We start from the raw sequence: 19,985 nt of genomic DNA on the forward strand, positions 1-19,985 counted from the left end.
TGTTGATTCAACCAAATCTCAAAGCACATCCTGTACCTTTTATTTTAGCGTCCATTTTAGCCTTTTTTGTAACTGATTAATAAATGTATCATGTTGTCAATAAATTAAATATGTTACATCATTGTTGTCCTTACAGAAGCAAGTCAAGTGGAAGCTAAAGTGTTTGTTGGGGTAGCTTGAATTTCCTAACAGATGCAAGTCAAGAGGAAGCTAAACTCTGTGTTGTGGTAACTTCAATTGAGTCCCTTGGTGTCCTGAAGGTTCCGAGAGGGAAAATGAGCCAACAAGAAATAAATTATTCATTCCAGAAGCATGTTCCTGTGTGTGTGTGTGTGTGTGTGTGTGTGTGTGTGTGTGTGTGTGTGTGTGTGTGTGTGTGTGTGTGTGTGTGTGTGTGTGGTACATACTCGAGTTGTCTAAACACTAAATGCCAGAGGACAACACAGAGCACAACACTAATGATTTCTAATATAATAAAAAGAGACAAAGTAATAACATCAATAGTTTCCAATAAAATTCCATCTCCGCTCTCTTAACACTACATTGATCGGTTGTCTTCAAGCTGTCTGCAGTAAAATATGTGGTAACACTTTACTTAAAGCCTGCAGGTACAATGCATTATGATGCTTTTTATAATATAATGTGGGAGCCTTTATAATGTTTCCTAATAACAAGGCTTATAAGTCTTAAGTCATGGCATCACCAGCCAAGAGGGAAGAACCAGAGAGCACAAGACGTTGAAAAGACATTGAAAATACATATTGTTGGTTGAAAAGACGTTGAAAATAAGTATTTTTAACATCTTCACTGGGATTGTATTGTAATGTTGTACTAGGCTTTAAAACAACTAGCCTATAGGTGAAATCTATCACCTTCGGACAGAGTACAACAATACCCGTCTTGTTATGACTGTTATTCTTCATGTTCTGCTGGCCAAAACCCATATTATTACATTTGAAGTCAGAAGTTTACATACACTTAGGTTGGAGTTATTAAAAATCGTTTTTCAACCACTCCACAAATTTCTTGTTAACAAACTATAGTTTTGGCAAGTCGGTTAGGACATCTACTTTGTGCATGACACAAGTAATTTTTCCAACAATTGTTTACAGACAGATTATTTCACTTATAATTCACTGTATCACAATTCCAGTGGGTCAGAAGTTTACATACACTAAGTTGACTGTGCCTTTAAACAGCTTGGAAAATTCCAGAAAAATGATGTCATGGCTTTAGAAGCTTCTGACAGGCTAATTGACATTATTTTAGTCAATTGGAGGTGTACCTGTGGATGTATTTCAAGGCCTACCTTCAAACTCAGTGCCTCTTTGCTTGACATCATAGGAAAATCAAAAGAAAATCAGCCAAGACCTCAGAATTTTTTTTTTAGACCTCCACAAGTCTGGTTCATCCTTGGGAGCAATTTCCAAACGACTGAAGGTACCACATTCATCTGTACAAACTATAGTACGCAAGTATAAACACCATGGGACCACGCAGCCGTCATATCGTTCAGGAAGGAGACGTGTTCTGTCTCCTAGAGATGAACGTACTTTGGTGCGAAAAGTGCAAATCAATCCCAGAACAACAGTAAAGGACCTTGTGAAGATGCTGGAGGAAACAGGTACAAAAGTATCTATAACCACAGTAAAACGAGTCCTATATCGACATAACCTGAAAGGGCGCTCAGCAAGGAAGAAGCCACTGCTCCAAAACCGCCATAAAAAAGCCAGACTACGGTTTGCAACTGCACATGGGGACAAAGATCGTACTTTTTGGAGAAATGTCCTCTGGCCTGATGAAACAAAAATAGAACTGTTTGGCCATAATGACCATCGTTATGTTTGGAGGAAAAAGGTGAGGCTTGCAAGCCGAAGAACACCATCCCAACCGTGAAGCACGGGGGTATCACACCCTGGCCTTGAGAGGCCGGTCGTCTTTAGTTGGTTTGGTCAGGGCGTGAGAATCTATGCTAGAAATTCTGTGTTTATGTTCTAGGTATTGTATTTCTATGTTTGGCCGGGTGTGATTCCCAATCAGAGACAGCTGTCGCTTGTTGTCTCTGATTGGGGATCATACTTAAGTAGCCTGTTTGCCGACCTTAGTTGTGGGATCTTGTTCCGTGTTGGCTTGTATGTGTATAGCCGGAGGACTTCACGTTACGTTGTTTATTGTTTTGTTGTATATTTATTAAGTAAATAAACATGTTCGCATACCACGCTGCACCTTGGTCTGAAACGTCTCTCAACGATCGTGACAGAAGATCCCACCAAACGAGGACCAAGCAGCGTGGCCAGGAGCAGACATCCTGGACATGGGAGGAGATCCTGGATGGTAAGGATTCTTGGACATGGGAGGAGATCCAGGCTGGGATGGATCGCAGTCCTTGGGAACAGACAGAGGAAGCCCGGGTTAGAGAGGAGCAACGGCAACACAGAAGGCGCCGGCCAAGGAGGAAGCCCGAGAGACAGCCCCAAGAAAAAAAATGTTGGGGGCTAAATGGGTGGTCGGGGATCGATATAGAAGAGCCCCGACCACTGCACTCGTGGGGGCTCAAGGAGGAGTCCTCACTGGAGGAGGACTGGGCGCGGAGAGTAAAAGACTGGTACAGTCGGAGATCTCTAACGACAGTTCCCAGTCCAGTACACCTCGTGCCTGCGTCTCGCACCAAGACAGTGGTGCGTGTCGCCAACCCGGTACGCCCCGTACCTGCTCCCCGCGCCAAGCCAGTGGTTCGTGTTCCCAGTCCAGTACGGCCCGTCCCTGCTCCTCGCACCAAACCAGTGGTGCGTGTCGCCAGCCCGGTACGCCCCGTACCTGCTCCCCGCACCAAGCCAGTGGTGCATGTCCCCAGTCCGCCTCCGAGGCTGAATGCCCACCCGGACCCTCCCCTAATGAGTCAGGTTGGTCCTGCCGGAGTACGCACCTTTGGGGGGGGGGGGGGATACTATCACGCCCTGGCCTTGAGAGGCCGGTCGTCTTTAGTTGGTTTGGTCAGGGCGTGAGAATCTATGCTAGAAATTCTACGTTTATGTTCTAGGTATTGTATTTCTATGTTTGGCCGGGTGTGATTCCCAATCAGAGACAGCTGTCGCTCGTTGTCTCTGATTGGGGATCATACTTAAGTAGCCTGTTTGCCGACCTTAGTTGTGGGATCTTGTTCCGTGTTGGCTTGTATGTGTATAGCCGGGGGACTTCACGTTACGTTGTTTATTGTTTTGTTGTATGTTTATTGAATAAATAAACATGTTCGCATACCACGCTGCACCTTGGTCTGACCCGTTTCTCAACGATCGTGACAGGGGGTGGCAGCATCATGCTGAGGGGGTGCTTTGCTGCAAGAGGGACTGGTGCACTTCACAAAATAGATGGCATCATGAGGAAGGAAAATGATGTGGATATATTGAAGCAACATCTCAAGACATCAGTCAGGAAGTTAAAGCTTGGTCACAAATCGGTCTTCCAAATGGACAACGACCCCAAGTATACTTCCAAAGTTGTGGCAAAAGTCAAGGTATTGGAGTGGCCATCACAAAGCCATGACCTCAATCCTATAGAAAATGTGTGGGCAGAACTGAAAAAGCGTGTGCGAGCAAGAAGGCCTACAAACCTGACTCAGTTAAACCAGCTCTGTCAGGTGGAATGGCCAAAATTCACCCAACTTATTGTGGGAAGCTTGTGGAAGGCTACACGAAACGTTTGACCCAAGTTAAACAATTTAAAGGCAATGCTACCAAATACTAATTGAGTGTATGTAAACTTCTGACCCACTGGGAATGTGATGAAAGAAATAAAAGCTGAAATAAATAATTATCTCTACTATTATTCTGACATTTCACATTCTTAAAATAAAGTGGTGATCCTAACTGACCTAAGACGGGGAATTCTTACTAGGATTAAATGTCAGGAATTGTGAAAAACTGAGTTGAAATGTATTTGGCTAAGGTGTATGTAAACTTCCAACTTCAACTGTATATAGACAGGATTGTGGCATGTGTAGTCGTAGACATAATTTACTGCCAAGCAGTCACTAGCGTTGCGCGTCGCTAACCTCCAGTATGGCAGCGTCCCAAATGGCACCCTATTCCATATATAGTGCACTACTCTTGATCACAGCCCTATGGGACTAGGGTACCATTTGGGATGCTACCAGCCACAGACATTTAGTGCCAAGCCGAGTCACTATGTGTGTCTTTAACCTCTATGTCTGCAGGCAGTAGAAGTGAGACAGAGACAGGTCGAAACAATAACTGTGCTTAGATTACTCATCTGTACTGCCTACTGCCTGTGACTCACTGGCTGGCTGAGTGGAGGAGACGACGTCCTTGTTAGCATTGTATCACAACACGGCTAGGCTAGCTGTGTCTGTCAGTAATCAGTGTATTGTCCCATGTGGGCTCTCATTGAGAAACAGAAGTAGCCGAGAGACCCATGTTCCACTAGCTAGCTAGCTATCACCAACAGTGAGATCAGAGTGTGTGTGTGTCCGCGTGTGTGTGTAACTGTGTGTCGCCTGGATGGCATTGTGTTGTCCATGTGGGCTCTTACAGAGAAACAGAATAAGCAGAGCTAATGCATTAAATAGCCTACATTAGAATTCTTTCAGTCAGAAACAGAAGCCGGTTGATGGCTAACTAAAACATGTCTATTCTCTACCCATGTTCTTCTCCACTGACAGCAACGGGAAATTCCATTAATTTCAGTACAGAACTAGGCTATGTACAGTATGAATGAATATCATCAGTTTCAACTTCCCAATACTCAATTAGAGTTATTTCAGAGTCAACTGCCACAGACAGCAAAACACACTAACACAAAGCCACACACACACACACAAATACCAAGTACAACCAAACAACCACAACTGTACAAACACACACACACACAACTCAAACCCGAGACAAGGTAGAGGTAGTAGATGGCTTACCTGTCCACAGCCCGGAGCATTGCACACAAAAGGTCTGTCGTCCCCCATCTTTGCAAAGAGTTTGCAATGTAACTGTGGGAGAGGAGAAGAGAACATTGTTGTCCTTTCTTTTCTTTTCTTGATTTCCTCAAATTGGTTCAGTTGGTCCTCCAGTAGGCTAGTCCAGAACAACAAAGCAGGAATACTGCTGTCCTGCTGGTAGGCTAGCTGTAGTCAGAGCAGCCAGGAAGCAGAATGGATTTAAAAATAACCTACCCAAGCAGGGAGGAAAACACACATACGCAGAACACACACAAAGCTAGGCAGCGAGATGAGATCTCCCTGGTGGTGTTTCCTTCACACAAGGGGCTTCCAGCTGGCAAATGAATGAGGAGAAGCTTACAGAGGAGAAGGAAGGGAAGCTAGCATTTGGTTAGTACATAGACCTCTCCCTCTCTTCCACTCTCTCCCTCTCTACCTCTCCATCACACCCACCACTAGTCCCCAAGCACCCATTCTTGACTCCATCTCTCGCTCTTCTTTTCTGTAGGCTCTCTCCTTCTTTTTGCCAGCTCCCTCTCTCCCTCTTTCAGATTCAACTACCACTCTATAGTCTAGTAGCCTACACATCAATACCCCACCCTCACCCCCCTCTTTGCCTACTTTTTGAAGGATGTCATCTGTAATTCCACATCTCAAATATCTGCTGCACCATACTACTCCCCTAGTGACCCTCAACAACCATCTTTCATCTCATCTCATCTCGTATACGCCCCAAACAGCACCCTATTTCACCACGTAGTGCACTACTTTTGACCTCAACCCCATTGGGCCCTGGTCAAAAGTAGTGCACTACATAGGGAATATGGTGCCATTTGGGTATGATCTCATAGGCCTGTTCTGGTGTGCTGCTGTCACCCCACTTTCTCAGTGACTTTACTGACCCAAGAAAAACTGAAACCAAGCACGTTCAGAATGCCATTCCAAGAACCCCTAGTCTAACCAGAAGAGACCTAGCTCATAGCTAAGAAGGGAAGGGCACTACAGTTGATGAATGGGAGACACACTACCCTCAGCTGGTGTTGGAAGGTGTGAATTGTCAAGAGTTTGAAACTTGCTCATCAAAAACTGTTGCAAATAAGTGACAACACTGTAAATTAGATTTAGGCCTATGCTGCTCTGGGTCGTATTCATTAGTGCACAACGTAGCAAAACATTTGGTAACGGATAAAGAAAACAAGCATTGGACAATTTCCCTCTTGAATATGACCCTGCTCTTAAGCCATTTAGGCCTACCCACCTTCTCTCTATCTAATCTGGAGTTTCAGTTGATTTCACCCACCTCTCTCAACTCCCATTTCTGAGCTTAGGCCTATAGTCTACTATTGACAAATGTGACAACACACATACAACACTGTTTAGTTTCTCCTCCCGACCGTGTGGGAGTACAGTTGAATTGACATAACCTAAAGATTGTTTGGCTGTTACAGGCCTGGGTTCAACTTTGTCAACTGTTTCTGTGGTGTACTCCCCTCCTCCCTCTTCTCCCCCCACCCCCTTCCCTCTCTCTCTTCCCTCTTCTCTCCTCCCCCCTCTCCACTGTGAAGACAGGTTGGGAAGTTTAGTAAAGATAACTTGGTCATAAAATGTTTATCATGGGATGTAATGTTGGGTAGGACATTAACATTTAATGACCAAGTTATCTTTCTTAACTTCCCAACCTGACGTCACGTGGAGCATGGGAGAAGAGAGGGAGAAAGGAGAGAGAAGAGAGGGAGGGATGAGAAGAGATGATACTTGGGGGGGGAGGGGGTTGGAGCGGTATGGTATTAATGTTTCAGCAGTACTCTGTCCTAGCGTCCCAACACAAGCCTCTGGATGACGTCTGGCAACAACTATTACTCAACTCAAGTCCCACAACAAACGCACTACGGCACAACAGATTATACAACAGCATCACCTTCTCCTCCAATAACGTCAACTGAAGATGCCGTGTAGATCTGTAACCATGTAAATATCTGTAAGAAACCATGTAATTCCATCACCAGTGACAGTGTAACCGTAGTGTAGTTACAGTCTCTAGACTGTAGTACCTTTTTACATGGTAATTGCATTGCCAGGTAGGCCTACTGTGTAACTGCAGTGTAACTGTACATATTGTTACATAGCCTAGTAGTTGACTTACCTTTTATAGACCACTAGTTTTAGAAGCACTTATCATGTTCAAGTGGGACAGACTATAACCAACATTATGTGGGCCCAGCGTAGTGTAGTATTGGGTGGGCTAATTTCCACTGTTCAATCTCTCGCTCTCTCTCGAAAAAGACAAAGGCTGCATCTTATTTGCCTGTAAAAAGCAGGCTGGCCCATCCTTCCCCGCTGAGATCAAAGGAGGAAACAGAACACATACAAGGCAGAGGAGCGGAGGGATTGATTCCGAACAGACCTCACAGGCTGTGGCAGCATCCCAAATGGCACCCTATTCCATATCTAGTGCACTTCTTTTGACCAGGGCCCATAGGGCTCTGGTCAAAAGTAGTGCACTATATCGGGAATACGATGCCATTTGGGATGCAAGCTGTGTGTGGAGGGGAGAGCAGCAAGCCAATACATCAGGCTGGTGCTAGGCCTCTAAACTAAACACAATCCTCGGAGTCTATTTGGGCAGAGATGTGAGTGTGTGAGTTCAGTCTATCTACACACGACATACACCAGCAACTCGTTATACTCATGGTGTGGACTAACGGGCTGTGTGTGAGAGCAAATCATGGACAACATCTGGACGGAGCAGCAGGACGGGGGGGAACAGACTTTTACTTGTACACTTGCTTACATGGATATGCTTCTTAATAAAAACCTATTTGAAACAAGCCATTACACTTGGTTATTATAATGGCATTTCATTATTTGTATTATTATTATTCAGGTTATTACTTATAAATATTAAATCAACAAGTAAAAAAATGCCAAGTTGGAGAGGATCTGTCGCAGTTTCGTATTGACACAACATTCAAGGAGTCAAAATAAAGATATATGCCTACCTTGTCTGTTGGCTATTCAGCACAAAATAGTTTTTTTATACAGATTCTATTTCGACACACAAAACCATTCAAACAAAGTCTGATGGGTTTTCTCCCACTTTTCCGGAAATATTCGCATTACGTCACAAACCTTGCTGCTGCGGTCATTCGATGGCAGTGGCATATGTTCTTTAAAGAGAGGACTCCGTATTTAGAGAAATAATGTAGCTTAAGCTACTGAAAATAGGCCTTTTACAAGATTAAATCATGAAAGGAGCGTTTGAGTCTAGGCTATTTTAGGAAACTTTCTGAATGGACATACAGTGCATTCGGAAAGTATTCAGACCCCTTCCACATTTTGTTACGTTACAGCTTTATTCTAAAATGGATTAAATAGTTTTTTCCCCCTCATCAATCTACACACAATACCCCATAATGACAAAGCAAAAACAGCTTTTTAGAAATGTTTGCAAATGTATAAAAAATTAAAAACTGAAATATCACATTTATATACAGTACCAGTCAAAAGGTTTGGACACACCTACTCATTCAAGGGTTTTTCTATATTTTTACTATTTTCTACATTGTAGAATAATAGTGAAGACAAAAAACTTATTAAATAACACATATGGAATAATTTCTCTGATTTCGCCTAGGGTGGAATATCGGCCAGGACCGGGCCTGATCAGCGTTGATTAGTCTACACATTTAAAGTAAGACAATATTCTGTATCCAATTATACCATATCAGGTTGGAGAGGGTTGGTGCATTGTCCATTTGACACAACATTAGCGCATTATAGGCCTCAGAGCCAGAACAACCTTGTCAACTGCTGTTGAATAATTCATGAATAGTCAGACATATCCAACCTTTTTAAAAGGAAGACAGATTTATTTATTAACTTGCAAGCAATGAAAATGTGCATTGCATGAAAGAAAGTTCACACATCCTATAGCGCTCTACACCCCCCCCCCCCATATCTAGCGGTTTAGCTACTCGAGCATCAAAGGACAGTTGGAAAGAGAAGGAGATGTAGAAAGTTTAATAAACAGATTAAGTTAGCAAAACAATCATTAGTAAGTACTCCCGCTATTAGGTAAAGTTTATCTACACAATTTTGGGCACAAATTTGTTAACATCCCTGTTAGTGAGCATTTCTCCTTTGCCAAGATAATCCATCCACATGACAGGTGTGGCCTATCAAGAAGCTGATTAAACAGCATGGTCATTACACAGGTGTACCTTGTTCTGGGGACAATAAAAGGCCACTCTAAAATGTGCAGTTTTGTCACACAACACAATGCCACAGATGTCTCAAGTTTTGAGGGAGTGTGCAATTGGCATGCTGACTGCAGAAATGTCCACCATAACTGTTTAATTTTCATTTCTCTACCATAAACCGCCTCCGTCGTTTTCGAGAATTTGGCAGTACATCCGACCGGCCTCACAACCGCAGACCACGTGTATGGCGTCGTGTGGGCGAGCCGTTTGCTGATGTCAACGTTGTGAACAGAGTGCCCCATGGTGGCGGTATGGTATGGGTAGGCATAAGCTACAGACAACGAACACAATTGCACTTTAAAATCGATGGCAATTTGAATGCACAGAGATACTGTGACGAGATCCTGAGGCCCATTGTCGTGCCATTCATCCGCCGCCATTACCTCATGTTTCAGCATGATAATGCACGGCCCCATGTCGCAAGGATCTGTACACAATTCCTGGAAGCTGAAAATGTCCCAGTTCTTCCATGGCCTGCATACTCACCAGATATGTCACCCATTGAGCATGTTTGGGATGCTCTGGATCAACGTGTACGACAGCGCGTTCCAGTTCCAGACAATATCCAGCAACTTCGCACAACCATTGAAGAAGAGTGGGACAACATTCCACAATCAACAGCCTGATCAACTCTATGCGAAGGAGCTGTGTCGCGCTGCATGAGGCAAATGGTGGTCACACCACCAGATACTGACTGGTTTTCTGATACATGCCCCCCCCCCCCCCTCGATGTTAAAGGGATAGTTCACAAAATTATATATTGGTTTCCTTACCCTCTAAGCAGTCTATGGACAAAATATGACAGCAACCCATGCTTTGGTTTTGTTTACCTGGCCACTGTTGTTTCAAATGCTAACTTTTAGCATTCGTGTGACAAATCCAATGTGTGGCACAAGTCCAATGGTACCACAGGAGGTTGGTGGCGCCTTAATTGGGGAGGATGGGCTCGTGATGCCATTCCATTCGCTCCGTTCCGGCCATTATTATGAGCCGTCCTCCCCTCAGCAGCCTCCTGTGAATGGTACCTATATTAGCATCATCTATAAGTTACATAATTGAGTTACACAACACATTTTTAGATACTTCATGTGATTTAGACATGAAGCATGAAAATGCTAATATAGGTACCATTGACTTGCATTGGATTTGTGCCACAAATGCTAAAAAGTTTGCCTTTGAAACAGTGGACAACAAAACCAAAGCATGGATTGCTGTCATACCTTGTCCATAGACTGCTTACAGGGTAAAGAAACAAATATGTAATTTGGTAATTTGGGTGAATTCTTGGAGAGAAAACAAATAATCACCTGGAACAGCACCATTTAGTGGTCAGAACCTGGTAATATCAGGATGTAGGATGTGATTGTCTGGGGGGGAGGGGCAGTTGGTACGTGGGTGGCTTTTGACTATTTCTTTGGATTCCTCATGTCTAACTCGTAGCTAGAAAAAGGTTTGGTCCAAATCGGATGTTAGGTACTATATTTATAGAATATGATATGAATACTATAAATTAAAATTAAAATGGCCAATTTGTGTGCAATCAATAAGATAAATTTTTCCTAGATCAAATTATATTTCAACAAAATAAATGTTGCAGAAAGGCTAATCGTGTCGGTGTTTCTACAACAGAAACAATTTCAGAACAAGCTAAGATTGTGGGTGTCGAAATCCTCCTCCTTGTGCTGTTTGAGGTGGAACGCCTGCACATAAATAATGTTCATTATATCCATTTCAGACATGCGATAGCCTACATATGAGTCAGACTCAGAGTCAGTCCACCCATCTATTTTAGCTTCCATTCATCCAAGGTGACATGGAAACGTCAAAATAAGTCAGCGGAGCCAGTGGGCCCTATTCCAATCGCTCTCTCTGAGCCTGCCGGCAATGTCCCAGCCGAGTGTTAACTAGGTCTGCTTCCCAACTCCCAAATGGCCAGGGGAGCGAGCGGGTCGAGCGGGTCTCTGTCTATAATCAGCTACAGGCCCGCAGTGTTTGATGCAGCCTGCTAGGAAACTAGCTAAACAAACGGTATTAATAGCGCTCTCTGCCTGCAGCCAGGGAGCCAAAGGACTCAGGAATCTACAGGGCTAGAGTTGCCAGGGTAGGGGAGACCCCCACAAAAGACTCAGAGGGAGGGAGAGAGGGGAGGTGGGGTGGGAGGGGGGTAAGAAAGAGCAAGAAAGAAAGCAAGAAAGACAGACAAAGGTGGTGTGGTTTGCTGTGGGTGGTGGTCATGTATTGGTTGACTCACTGACTTCCTGTGAGATCAAGGGTATTTGGTAGCTCACACAGGACAGGACCAATGATGTATATAAACCCTGGATTGCTGATGCTTTGTATTGGCAATTGAGAGACTTTGAAGCCACAGGTCGGCCATATTCGCACGCCCCAGTAGGAGCAGTCCTCCAAAAGGAATGAATGGAATTCTACAGTATTTTAATTAAATGTTTCATGGACAAAATTACATGTATTTAAGTATTTTAGTTGTTGAAGTGGTGTCAGTAACATTAGTAATCTAAAAAAATTATACTTTAAGGAAAATGTTTTAATATATACTGAACAAAAATATAAACTCAACATATAAAGTGTTGGTCCTATGTTTCATAAGCTGAAATGAAAGATCCCAGAAATGTGCAATACACACCAAAATAAAAAAATAAAAAACACTAACTCGTCTACATCCCTGTTAATGAGCATTTCTCCTTTGACAAGATAATCCATCCACCTGACAGGTGTGGCAAATCAAGAAGCTGATTAAACAGCATGATCATTAACACAGGTGGACCTTGTGCTGGGGACAATAAAAGGCCACTCTAAAATGTGCATTTCTCTACCATAAGTCACCACCAACGTCTTTATAGAGAATTTGGCAGTACCTCCAACCGGCATCACAACCACAGACCACGTGAAACCACGCCTGCCTAGGACCTCCACATCCGGCTTCTTCACCTGCAGGGTCGTCTGAGACCAGCCACCCGGACAGCTGATGAAACTGCAGGTTTGCACAACCAAAGAATTTCTGCACAAACTGTCAGAAACCGTCACAGGGAAGCTAATCTTGACATGACTGCAGTTCAGCGTCGTAACTGACTAAAGCGAGCAAATGCTCACCTTCGATGACCACTGGCACGCTGGAAAAGTGTGCTCTTCACAGATGAATCCCGGTTTTCAACTGTACCAGGCAGACAGCGTGTATGCCGTCGTGTGGGTGAGCGGCTTGCTGATATCAACGTTGTGAACAGAGTGCCCCATGGTGGCGGTGGGGTTATGGTATGGGCAGGCATAAGCTACAGATTTTATCAATGGCAATTAAAAAATGCACAGAGATACTGTGACAAGATCCTGAAGCCCATTGTCGTGCCATTCATCCACCGCCATCACCTCATGTTTCAGCACGATAATGCACGGCCCCATGTCGCAAGGATCTGTATACAATTCCTGGAAGCTGAAAATGTCCCAGTCCTTCCATGGCCTGCATACTCACCAGATATGTCACCCATTGAGCATTTTTGGGATGCTCTGGATTGACGTGTACGACAGCGTGTTCCAGTTCCCGCCAATATCCAGCAACTTCGCACAACCATTGAAGATGAGTGGGACAACATTCCACAGGCCACAATCAATAGCCTGATCAACTCTATGCGAAGGAGATGTGTTGCACTGCATGAAGAAAATGGTGGTCACACCAGATACTGACTGGTTTTCTAAACCACACCCCTACCTTTTTTTTTAAGGTACACTATATATAAAAAAGTATGTGGACACCTCTTCAAATTACTGGATTCGGCCATTTCAGCCACACCCGTTGCTGACAGTTGTATAAAATCGAGCACACAGCCATGCAATCTCCATAGACAAACTTTGCCAGTAGAATGGCCTTACTGAAGAGCTCAGTGACGTTCAACATGGCACCGTCATAGGATGCCACCTTCACAAAAGTCAGTTCATAACATTTCTGCCTGATAGAGCTGCCCCAGTCAACTGTAAGTGTTGTTATCCAAACTGCCTCTGGAAGCAACGTCAGCACAATAACTGTTAGTAGGGAGCTTGATGAAATTGGTTTCCATGGCCGAGCAGCCGCACACAAGCCTAAGATCACAATGCGCAATGCCAAATGTCAGCTGGAGTGTTGTAAAGCTCGCCGCCATTGGACTCTGGCGCAGTGGAAACGCGTTCTATGGAGTGATGAATCACGCTTCACCATCTGGCAGTCCGACGGACAAATCTGGTTTGGCGATGCCAGGAAAACGCTACCTGCTTGAATGAATAGTGCCAACTGTAAAGTTTGGTGGAGGAGGAATAATGGTCTGGGGATGTTTTTCATAGTTCGGGCTAGGCCCCTTAGTTCCAGTGAAGGAAAATATTAACGCTACAGCATACAATGACATTCTAAACAATTATGTTTTCCAAATTTGTTGCAAAAGTTTGGGGAAGGCCCTTTCCTGTTTCAGCATGACAACACCCCCTTGCACAAAGCGAGGTCCATACAGAAATGGTTTGTCGAGATCGGTGTGGAAGAACTTGACTGGCCTGCATAGAGCCCTGACCTCAACCCCATCTAACACCTTTGGGATTAACTGGAACGCCCAACATCAGTGCCCGACCTCACTAATGCTCGTGGCTGAATGGAAGTAAGTCCCCGCAGCAATGTTGCTACATCTAGTGGAAAGCCTTCCCAGAAGAGTGTAGGCTGTTATAGCAGCAAAGGGGGGACCAACTCCAAATTAATGACCATGATTTTGTAATGAGATGTTCGACAAGCAGGAGTCCACATACACTACATGACCAAAAGTATCTGTGACCAACAGATGCATATCTGTATTCCCAGTCATGTGAAATCCATAGATTAGGGCCTAATGAATTTATTTCAATTGACTGATTTCCTTATATGAACTGTAACTCATTATTTTATTTCTGTGTATTTTTTAAAAATATTTTACATATTTAGCTCACATAATAGGCATATAATTTAAAAGTGTTAATTAAAAAAGGTGCAATATGCAGAAATCACTTCGCCATTGCCTGGTTGCTAAAACACTAATAGTTACTACTAGTTCGCCTAATTTCAGTTTGTGACAAAACAAGCAATTGTGTAGAGAATCATTTTACCATCTAAACCGGAGTGAAATATATTTTCAATAAGCAAAAATATTGTAATTTCAGCTGTTAGAAGCTGGTGTACAAAACCAAAGACGCAAACACTGAACTTAAGAATGGGAAGCATAGAAATAGTGCACATTTAACAGATCTACACTAGACTTGCTTTCAATAAGAATGACAGTTAGCCTCGAGCTAGCCTAGAGCCAGGCTCATATCCCGGCTATCTACCTCTAGGTCTACCGGACGGGAGTAGCCAGCTAACTAGCTACTTGCTATCAGCTACCGTTAGCGGTTTTTCACCATTGTCCGTGGCCTGCACCACCTACCAGCCAGCTCTAGTCTGGACTATTATTCGGCCAGTCTGCACTGTCTGCACAGCGCGTTATCGACCCAGAACATATCAGTTTTTCTGCCGGAATCACTGAATCACTGGACCTTTAACTCCGGATTCATCGCTACCAGCTAGCTGCAACAAAATGGACGTTGAGGTCTGGCTAATCATCCTGAGCTAGGCCCATCTCCCATCTCCCGGCTATCTACCTCTCTGTCAACCGGACGGGACCACCTAGTGTTGACACGAAGCCCCGCCGATCCTACACGACTGGTCTGCCGACGAAATCGTCTGATGAGGTAGATTTTACAACAGGCTTCCCGTTACGACGTTGACCACGAAGATTCCATCTGCTAGCCCCGGCCTGCTAGCACACGCTAGCCGTGCCCTCTTGCTCACTAGTGCTTTAGCAGCCCCCGAACTACCTCCGAACTATCCTATTGCTGTTCACCGGACCTTATAACTCAGCTATACAGCTGATGTCTGCTGGACTGTTCCTTTTTACGGTACTGCATCCTGTTTATGTTTAGCCTCAGCCCAAACTGTGTCGTCATTACCAGCTGTTGTCTTAGCTCTCTCAAATTACACCTTGATTGCTTTATGCCTCTCTCCCTTGTCAATATGGTTAGCTTATTGTTGTTTCGGTTATTTCTAATTGTACTATTTCACTGTAGATCCCCCAGCCCAGCTAAACCTGCCTTAGATAGCTCCTTTGTCCCACCCCCCATACATGCGGAGACCGACTCAATTGGTGCCTCCAGTGATGCTCTCTCTTTCATTGTTACCCAACGTTTAGGTTTACCTCCACTTTACTCATATCCTTCCATATCCTTGTCTGTACATAATGCCCTGAATCTTTTCTACAACGCCCGGAAATCTGCCCCCTTTATTCTATGTACCCAACGCACTAGAAGACCAGTTCTTAAAGCCTTTAGCCGTATCCTTATTCTAGTCCTCCTCTGTTCCTCTGGTGATGTAGAGGCTAACCCAGGCCCTGCAGCCCTCAGTATCACTCCTACTCCCCAGGCGCTATCATTTGCTGATTTCTGTAATCGCAAAAGTCTTGGTTTCTTGCACGTAAATATCAGAAGTCTACTTCCTAAGTTTGAGTTATTCACTGCGTTAGCACACTCCGCCAACCCTGATGTTCTAGCAGTGTCTGAATCCTGGCTTAGGAAGGCCACCAAAAATTCTGAAATTTCCATCCCCAACTATAACATTTTCCGTCTAGATAGAACTGCCAAAGGGGGTGGAGTTGCAATCTACTGTAGAGAGAGCCTGCAGAGCTCTATCATACTATCCAGCTCTGTTCCCAAACTGTTTGAGCTTCTACTTCTAAAAATCCACCTTTCCAGAAATAAGTCTCTCACTGTTGCCGCTTGCTACAGACCCCCCTCAGCCCCCAGCTGTGCCCTGGATACCATATGTGAATTGATTGCCCCCCATTTATCCTCAGAGTTCGTACTGCTTGGTGACCTAAATTGGGATATGCTTAACACCCCGGCCATCCTACAATCCAAACTAGATGCCCTCAATCTCACACAAATTATCAACGAACCTACCAGGTACAACCCTAAATCCGTAAACATGGGTACCCTCATAGATATCATCCTGACTAACTTACCCTCTAAATACACCTCCGCTGTCTTCAACCAGGATCTCAGCGATCACTGCCTTATTGCCTGCGTCCGTAACGGGTCCGCGGTCAAACGACCACCCCTCATCACTGTCAAACGCTCCCTAAAACACTTTAGCGAGCAAGCCTTCCTAATTGACCTGGCCCAGGTATCCTGGATGGATATAGATCTCATTCCGTCAGTAGAGGATGCCTGGTTGTTCTTTAAAAGTAATTTCCTCTCAATCTTAAATAAACATGCCCCATTCAAAAAATACAGAACTAAGAACAGATATAGCCCCTGGTTCTCCTCAGACTTGACTGCCCTTGACCAGCACAAAAACATCCTGTGGCGTACTGCATTAGCATCAAATAGCCCCCGCGATATGCAACTTTTCAGGGAAGTTAGGAACCAATATACACAAGCAGTCAGGAAAGCAAAGGCTAACTTTTTCAAACAGAAATGTGCATCCTGTAGCACTAACTCCAAAAAGTTTTGGGACACTGTAAAGTCCATGGAGAATAAGAGCACTTCCTCCCAGCTGCCCACTGCACTGAGGCTAGGAAACCCTATCACCATAATCGAGAATTTCAACAAGCATTTTGCTACGGCTGGCCATGCTTTCCACCTGGCTACCACTACCCCGGCCACCAACTCTGCACCCTCCGCTGCAACTTGCCCATGCCCCCCCCGCTTCTCCTTCACACAAATTCAGACAGCTGATGTTCTGAAAGAGCTGCAAAATCTGGACCCCTAGCCGCAGAAATTGTCGCAACCCCTATTACTAGCCTGTTCAACCTCTCTTTCGTAACGTCTGAGATCCCCAGAGATTGGAAAGCTGCCGCGGTCATCCCCCTCTTCAAAGGGGGTGACACTCTAGATCCAAACTGTTACAGACCTATATCCATCCTGCCCTGCCTTTCGAAAGTATTTGAAAGCCAAGTTAACAAACAGATCACCAACCATTTCGAATCCCACCGTACCTTCTCCGCTATGCAATCCGGTTTCCGAGCTGGTCATGGGTGCACTTCAGCCACGCTCAAGGTCCTAAACGATATTATAACCGCGATCGATAATAGACAGTACTGTGCAGCCGTCTTCATCGACCTGGCCAAGGCTTTCGACTCTGTCAACCACCGCATTCTTATTGGCAGACTAAATAGCCTTGGTTTCTCAAATGACTGCCTCGCCTGGTTCACCAACTACTTCTCAGATAGAGTTCGATGTGTGAAATCGGAGGGCCTGTTGTCTGGACCTATGGCAGTCTCTATGGGGGTGCCACAGGGTTCAATTCTTGGGCCGACTCTTTTCTCCGTGTATATCAATGATGTCGCTCTTGCTGCTGGTGACTCTCAGATCCACCTCTACGCAGACGACACCATTTTGTATACATCTGGCCCTTCATTGGACACTGTGTTAACAAACCTCCAAACGAGCTTCAATGCCATACAACACTCCTTCAGTAGCCTCCAACTGCTCTTAAACACTAGTAAAACTAAATGCATGCTCTTCAATCGAACGCTGCTGGCACCCGCCCACCCGACTAGAATCACCACTCTCGACGGGTCTGACCTAGAGTATGTGGACAACTACAAATACCTAGGTGTCTGGTTAGACTGTAAACTCTCCTTCCAGACTCACATTAAGAATCTCCAATCCAAAGTTAAATCTAGAATCGGATTCCTATTTCGCAACAAAGCCTCCTTCACTCATGCTGCCAAACATGCCCTCGTAAAACTGACTATCCTACAGATCCTTGACTTCGGCGATGTCATTTACAAAATAGCCTCCAACACTCTACTCAGCAAATTGGATGTAGTCTATCACAGTGCCATCCGTTTTGTCTCCAAAGCCCCATACACTACCCACCACTGTGACCTGTACGCTCTTGTTGGCTGGTCCTCACTACATGTTCGTTGTCAAACCCACTGGCTCCAGGCCATCTATAAATCACTGCTAGGCAAATCCCCGCCTTATCTTAGCTCATTGGTCACCATAGCAGCACCCACCCGTAGTCTGCGCTCCAGCAGGTATATCTCACTGGTCATTCCCAAAGCCAACACCTCCTTTGGCCGCCATTCCTTCCAGTTCTCTGCTGCCAATGACTGGAACGAATTGCAAAAATCTCTGAAGCTGGAGACTCTTATCTCCCTCACTAACTTTAAGCATCAGTTGTCAGAGCACCTTACCGATCACTGCACATGTACACAGCCCATCTGAAATTAGCCCACCCAACTACCTCATCCCTATATTGTTATTTATTTTGCTCTTTTGCACCCCAGTATCTCTATTTGCACATCATCTCTTGCACATCTAGCATTACAGTGTTAATACTAATTGTAATTATTTTGCACTATAGCCTAGTTATTGCCTTACCTCCATAACTTGCTACATTTGCACACACTGTATATATATTTTCTGTTGTATTTTATGACCTTATGTTTTTTTTTACCCCATATGTAACTCTGTGTTGTTGTTTTTATCGCACTGCTTTGCTTTATCTTGGCCAGGTCGCAGTTGTAAATGAGAACTTGTTCTCAACTGGCTTACCTGGTTAAATAAAGGTGAAAAAAAAAAAAAAAAAAAGATCCAGAACCCATATTTCAATGTGAATTTGGTTGGGGTCGCTCAAGAAGTTGCATATTGCAGCTTTAAAGGTGTCTGTAATAGAATAAATATGGCAAAAACTTGATTGGACTCCACCTTCATACCCAGTATTCATACCCTTTGCTATGAGACTTGAATTGAGCTCAAGTGCATCCTGTTTCCATTGATCATCCTTGAGATGTTTCTACAACTTGATTGGAGTCCACCTGTGGTAAATTAAATTGATTGAACATGATTTGGAAAGGCACACACCTGTCTATATAAAGGTCCCACAGTTGACAGTGCATGTCAGAGCAAAAACCAAGCCATGAGGTCAAAGGAATTGTCCGTAGAGCTCCGAGACAGGATTGTGTCAAGGCACAGATCTGGGGAAGGGTACGAAAAAATGTCTGCAGCATTGAAGGTCCCCAAGAACACAGTGGCCTCCATCATTCTTCAATGGAAGAAGTTTGGAAGCACCAAGACTCTTCCTAGAGCTGGCAGCCCGGCCAAACTGAGCAATCGGGGTAGAAGGACCTTGGTCAGGGAGGTGACCAAGAACCCGATGGTCACTCTGACAGAACTCCAGAGTTCCTCTGGAGATGGGAGAACCTTCCAGAAGGACAACCATCTCTGCAGCACTCCAACAATCAGTGGCCAGATGGAAGCCGCTCCTCAGTAAAAGGCACGACAGCCTGCTTGGAGTTTGCCAAAAGGCACCTAAAGGACTCTCAGACAATGACAAACAAGATTCTCTGGTCTGATGAAACCAAGATTGAACTCTTTGGCCTGAATGCCAAGAATCACGTCTGGAGGAAACCAGGCACTGCTCATCACCTGACCAATACCATCCCTACGGTGAAGCGTGGTGGCAGCATCATGCTGTGGGGATGTTTTTCAGCGGCAGGGACTGGGAGACTAGTCAGGATCGAGGGAAGATGAACGGAGCAAAGTACAGAGAGATCCTTGATGAAAATCTTCTCCAGAGCACACAGGACCTCAGACTGGGGCGAAAATTCACTTCCCAACAGGACAATGCCCATAAGCACACAGCCAAGACAACAAAGGAGTGGCTTCGGGACAAGTTTCTGAATGTCCTTGAGTGGCACAGCCAGAGCCCGGACTTGAACCCGATCGAACATCTC

The 19,985-nt window shown here is 44.7% G+C and overlaps 1 protein-coding gene across 3 annotated transcripts in view; it reads right to left on the reverse strand.

The window, feature by feature from the left end:
• The window catches only part of LOC311150393 (cyclic AMP-dependent transcription factor ATF-7-like), a gene marked incomplete at its 5' end in the record, with an annotated part of 45,067 nt that overhangs the window by 19,858 nt on the left and 5,224 nt on the right, over positions 1 to 19,985 (reverse strand). For 2 of the 3 annotated variants that reach the window (XM_084187845.1, XM_084187844.1), the window contains one exon: positions 4,928 to 5,023. In XM_084187845.1, coding sequence (XP_084043971.1) covers positions 4,928 to 5,023 — 96 coding nt within the window. Of the gene's footprint in view, positions 1 to 4,927; positions 5,024 to 19,985 lie in introns of those variants that run through there. The other variant, XM_084187846.1, reaches the window with a different exon arrangement.

Source organism: Coregonus lavaretus, assembly GCF_964263955.1.
Source record: "Coregonus lavaretus genome assembly, chromosome: 22".
In the NCBI taxonomy this organism is placed as follows: Eukaryota; Metazoa; Chordata; class Actinopteri; order Salmoniformes; family Salmonidae; genus Coregonus; species Coregonus lavaretus.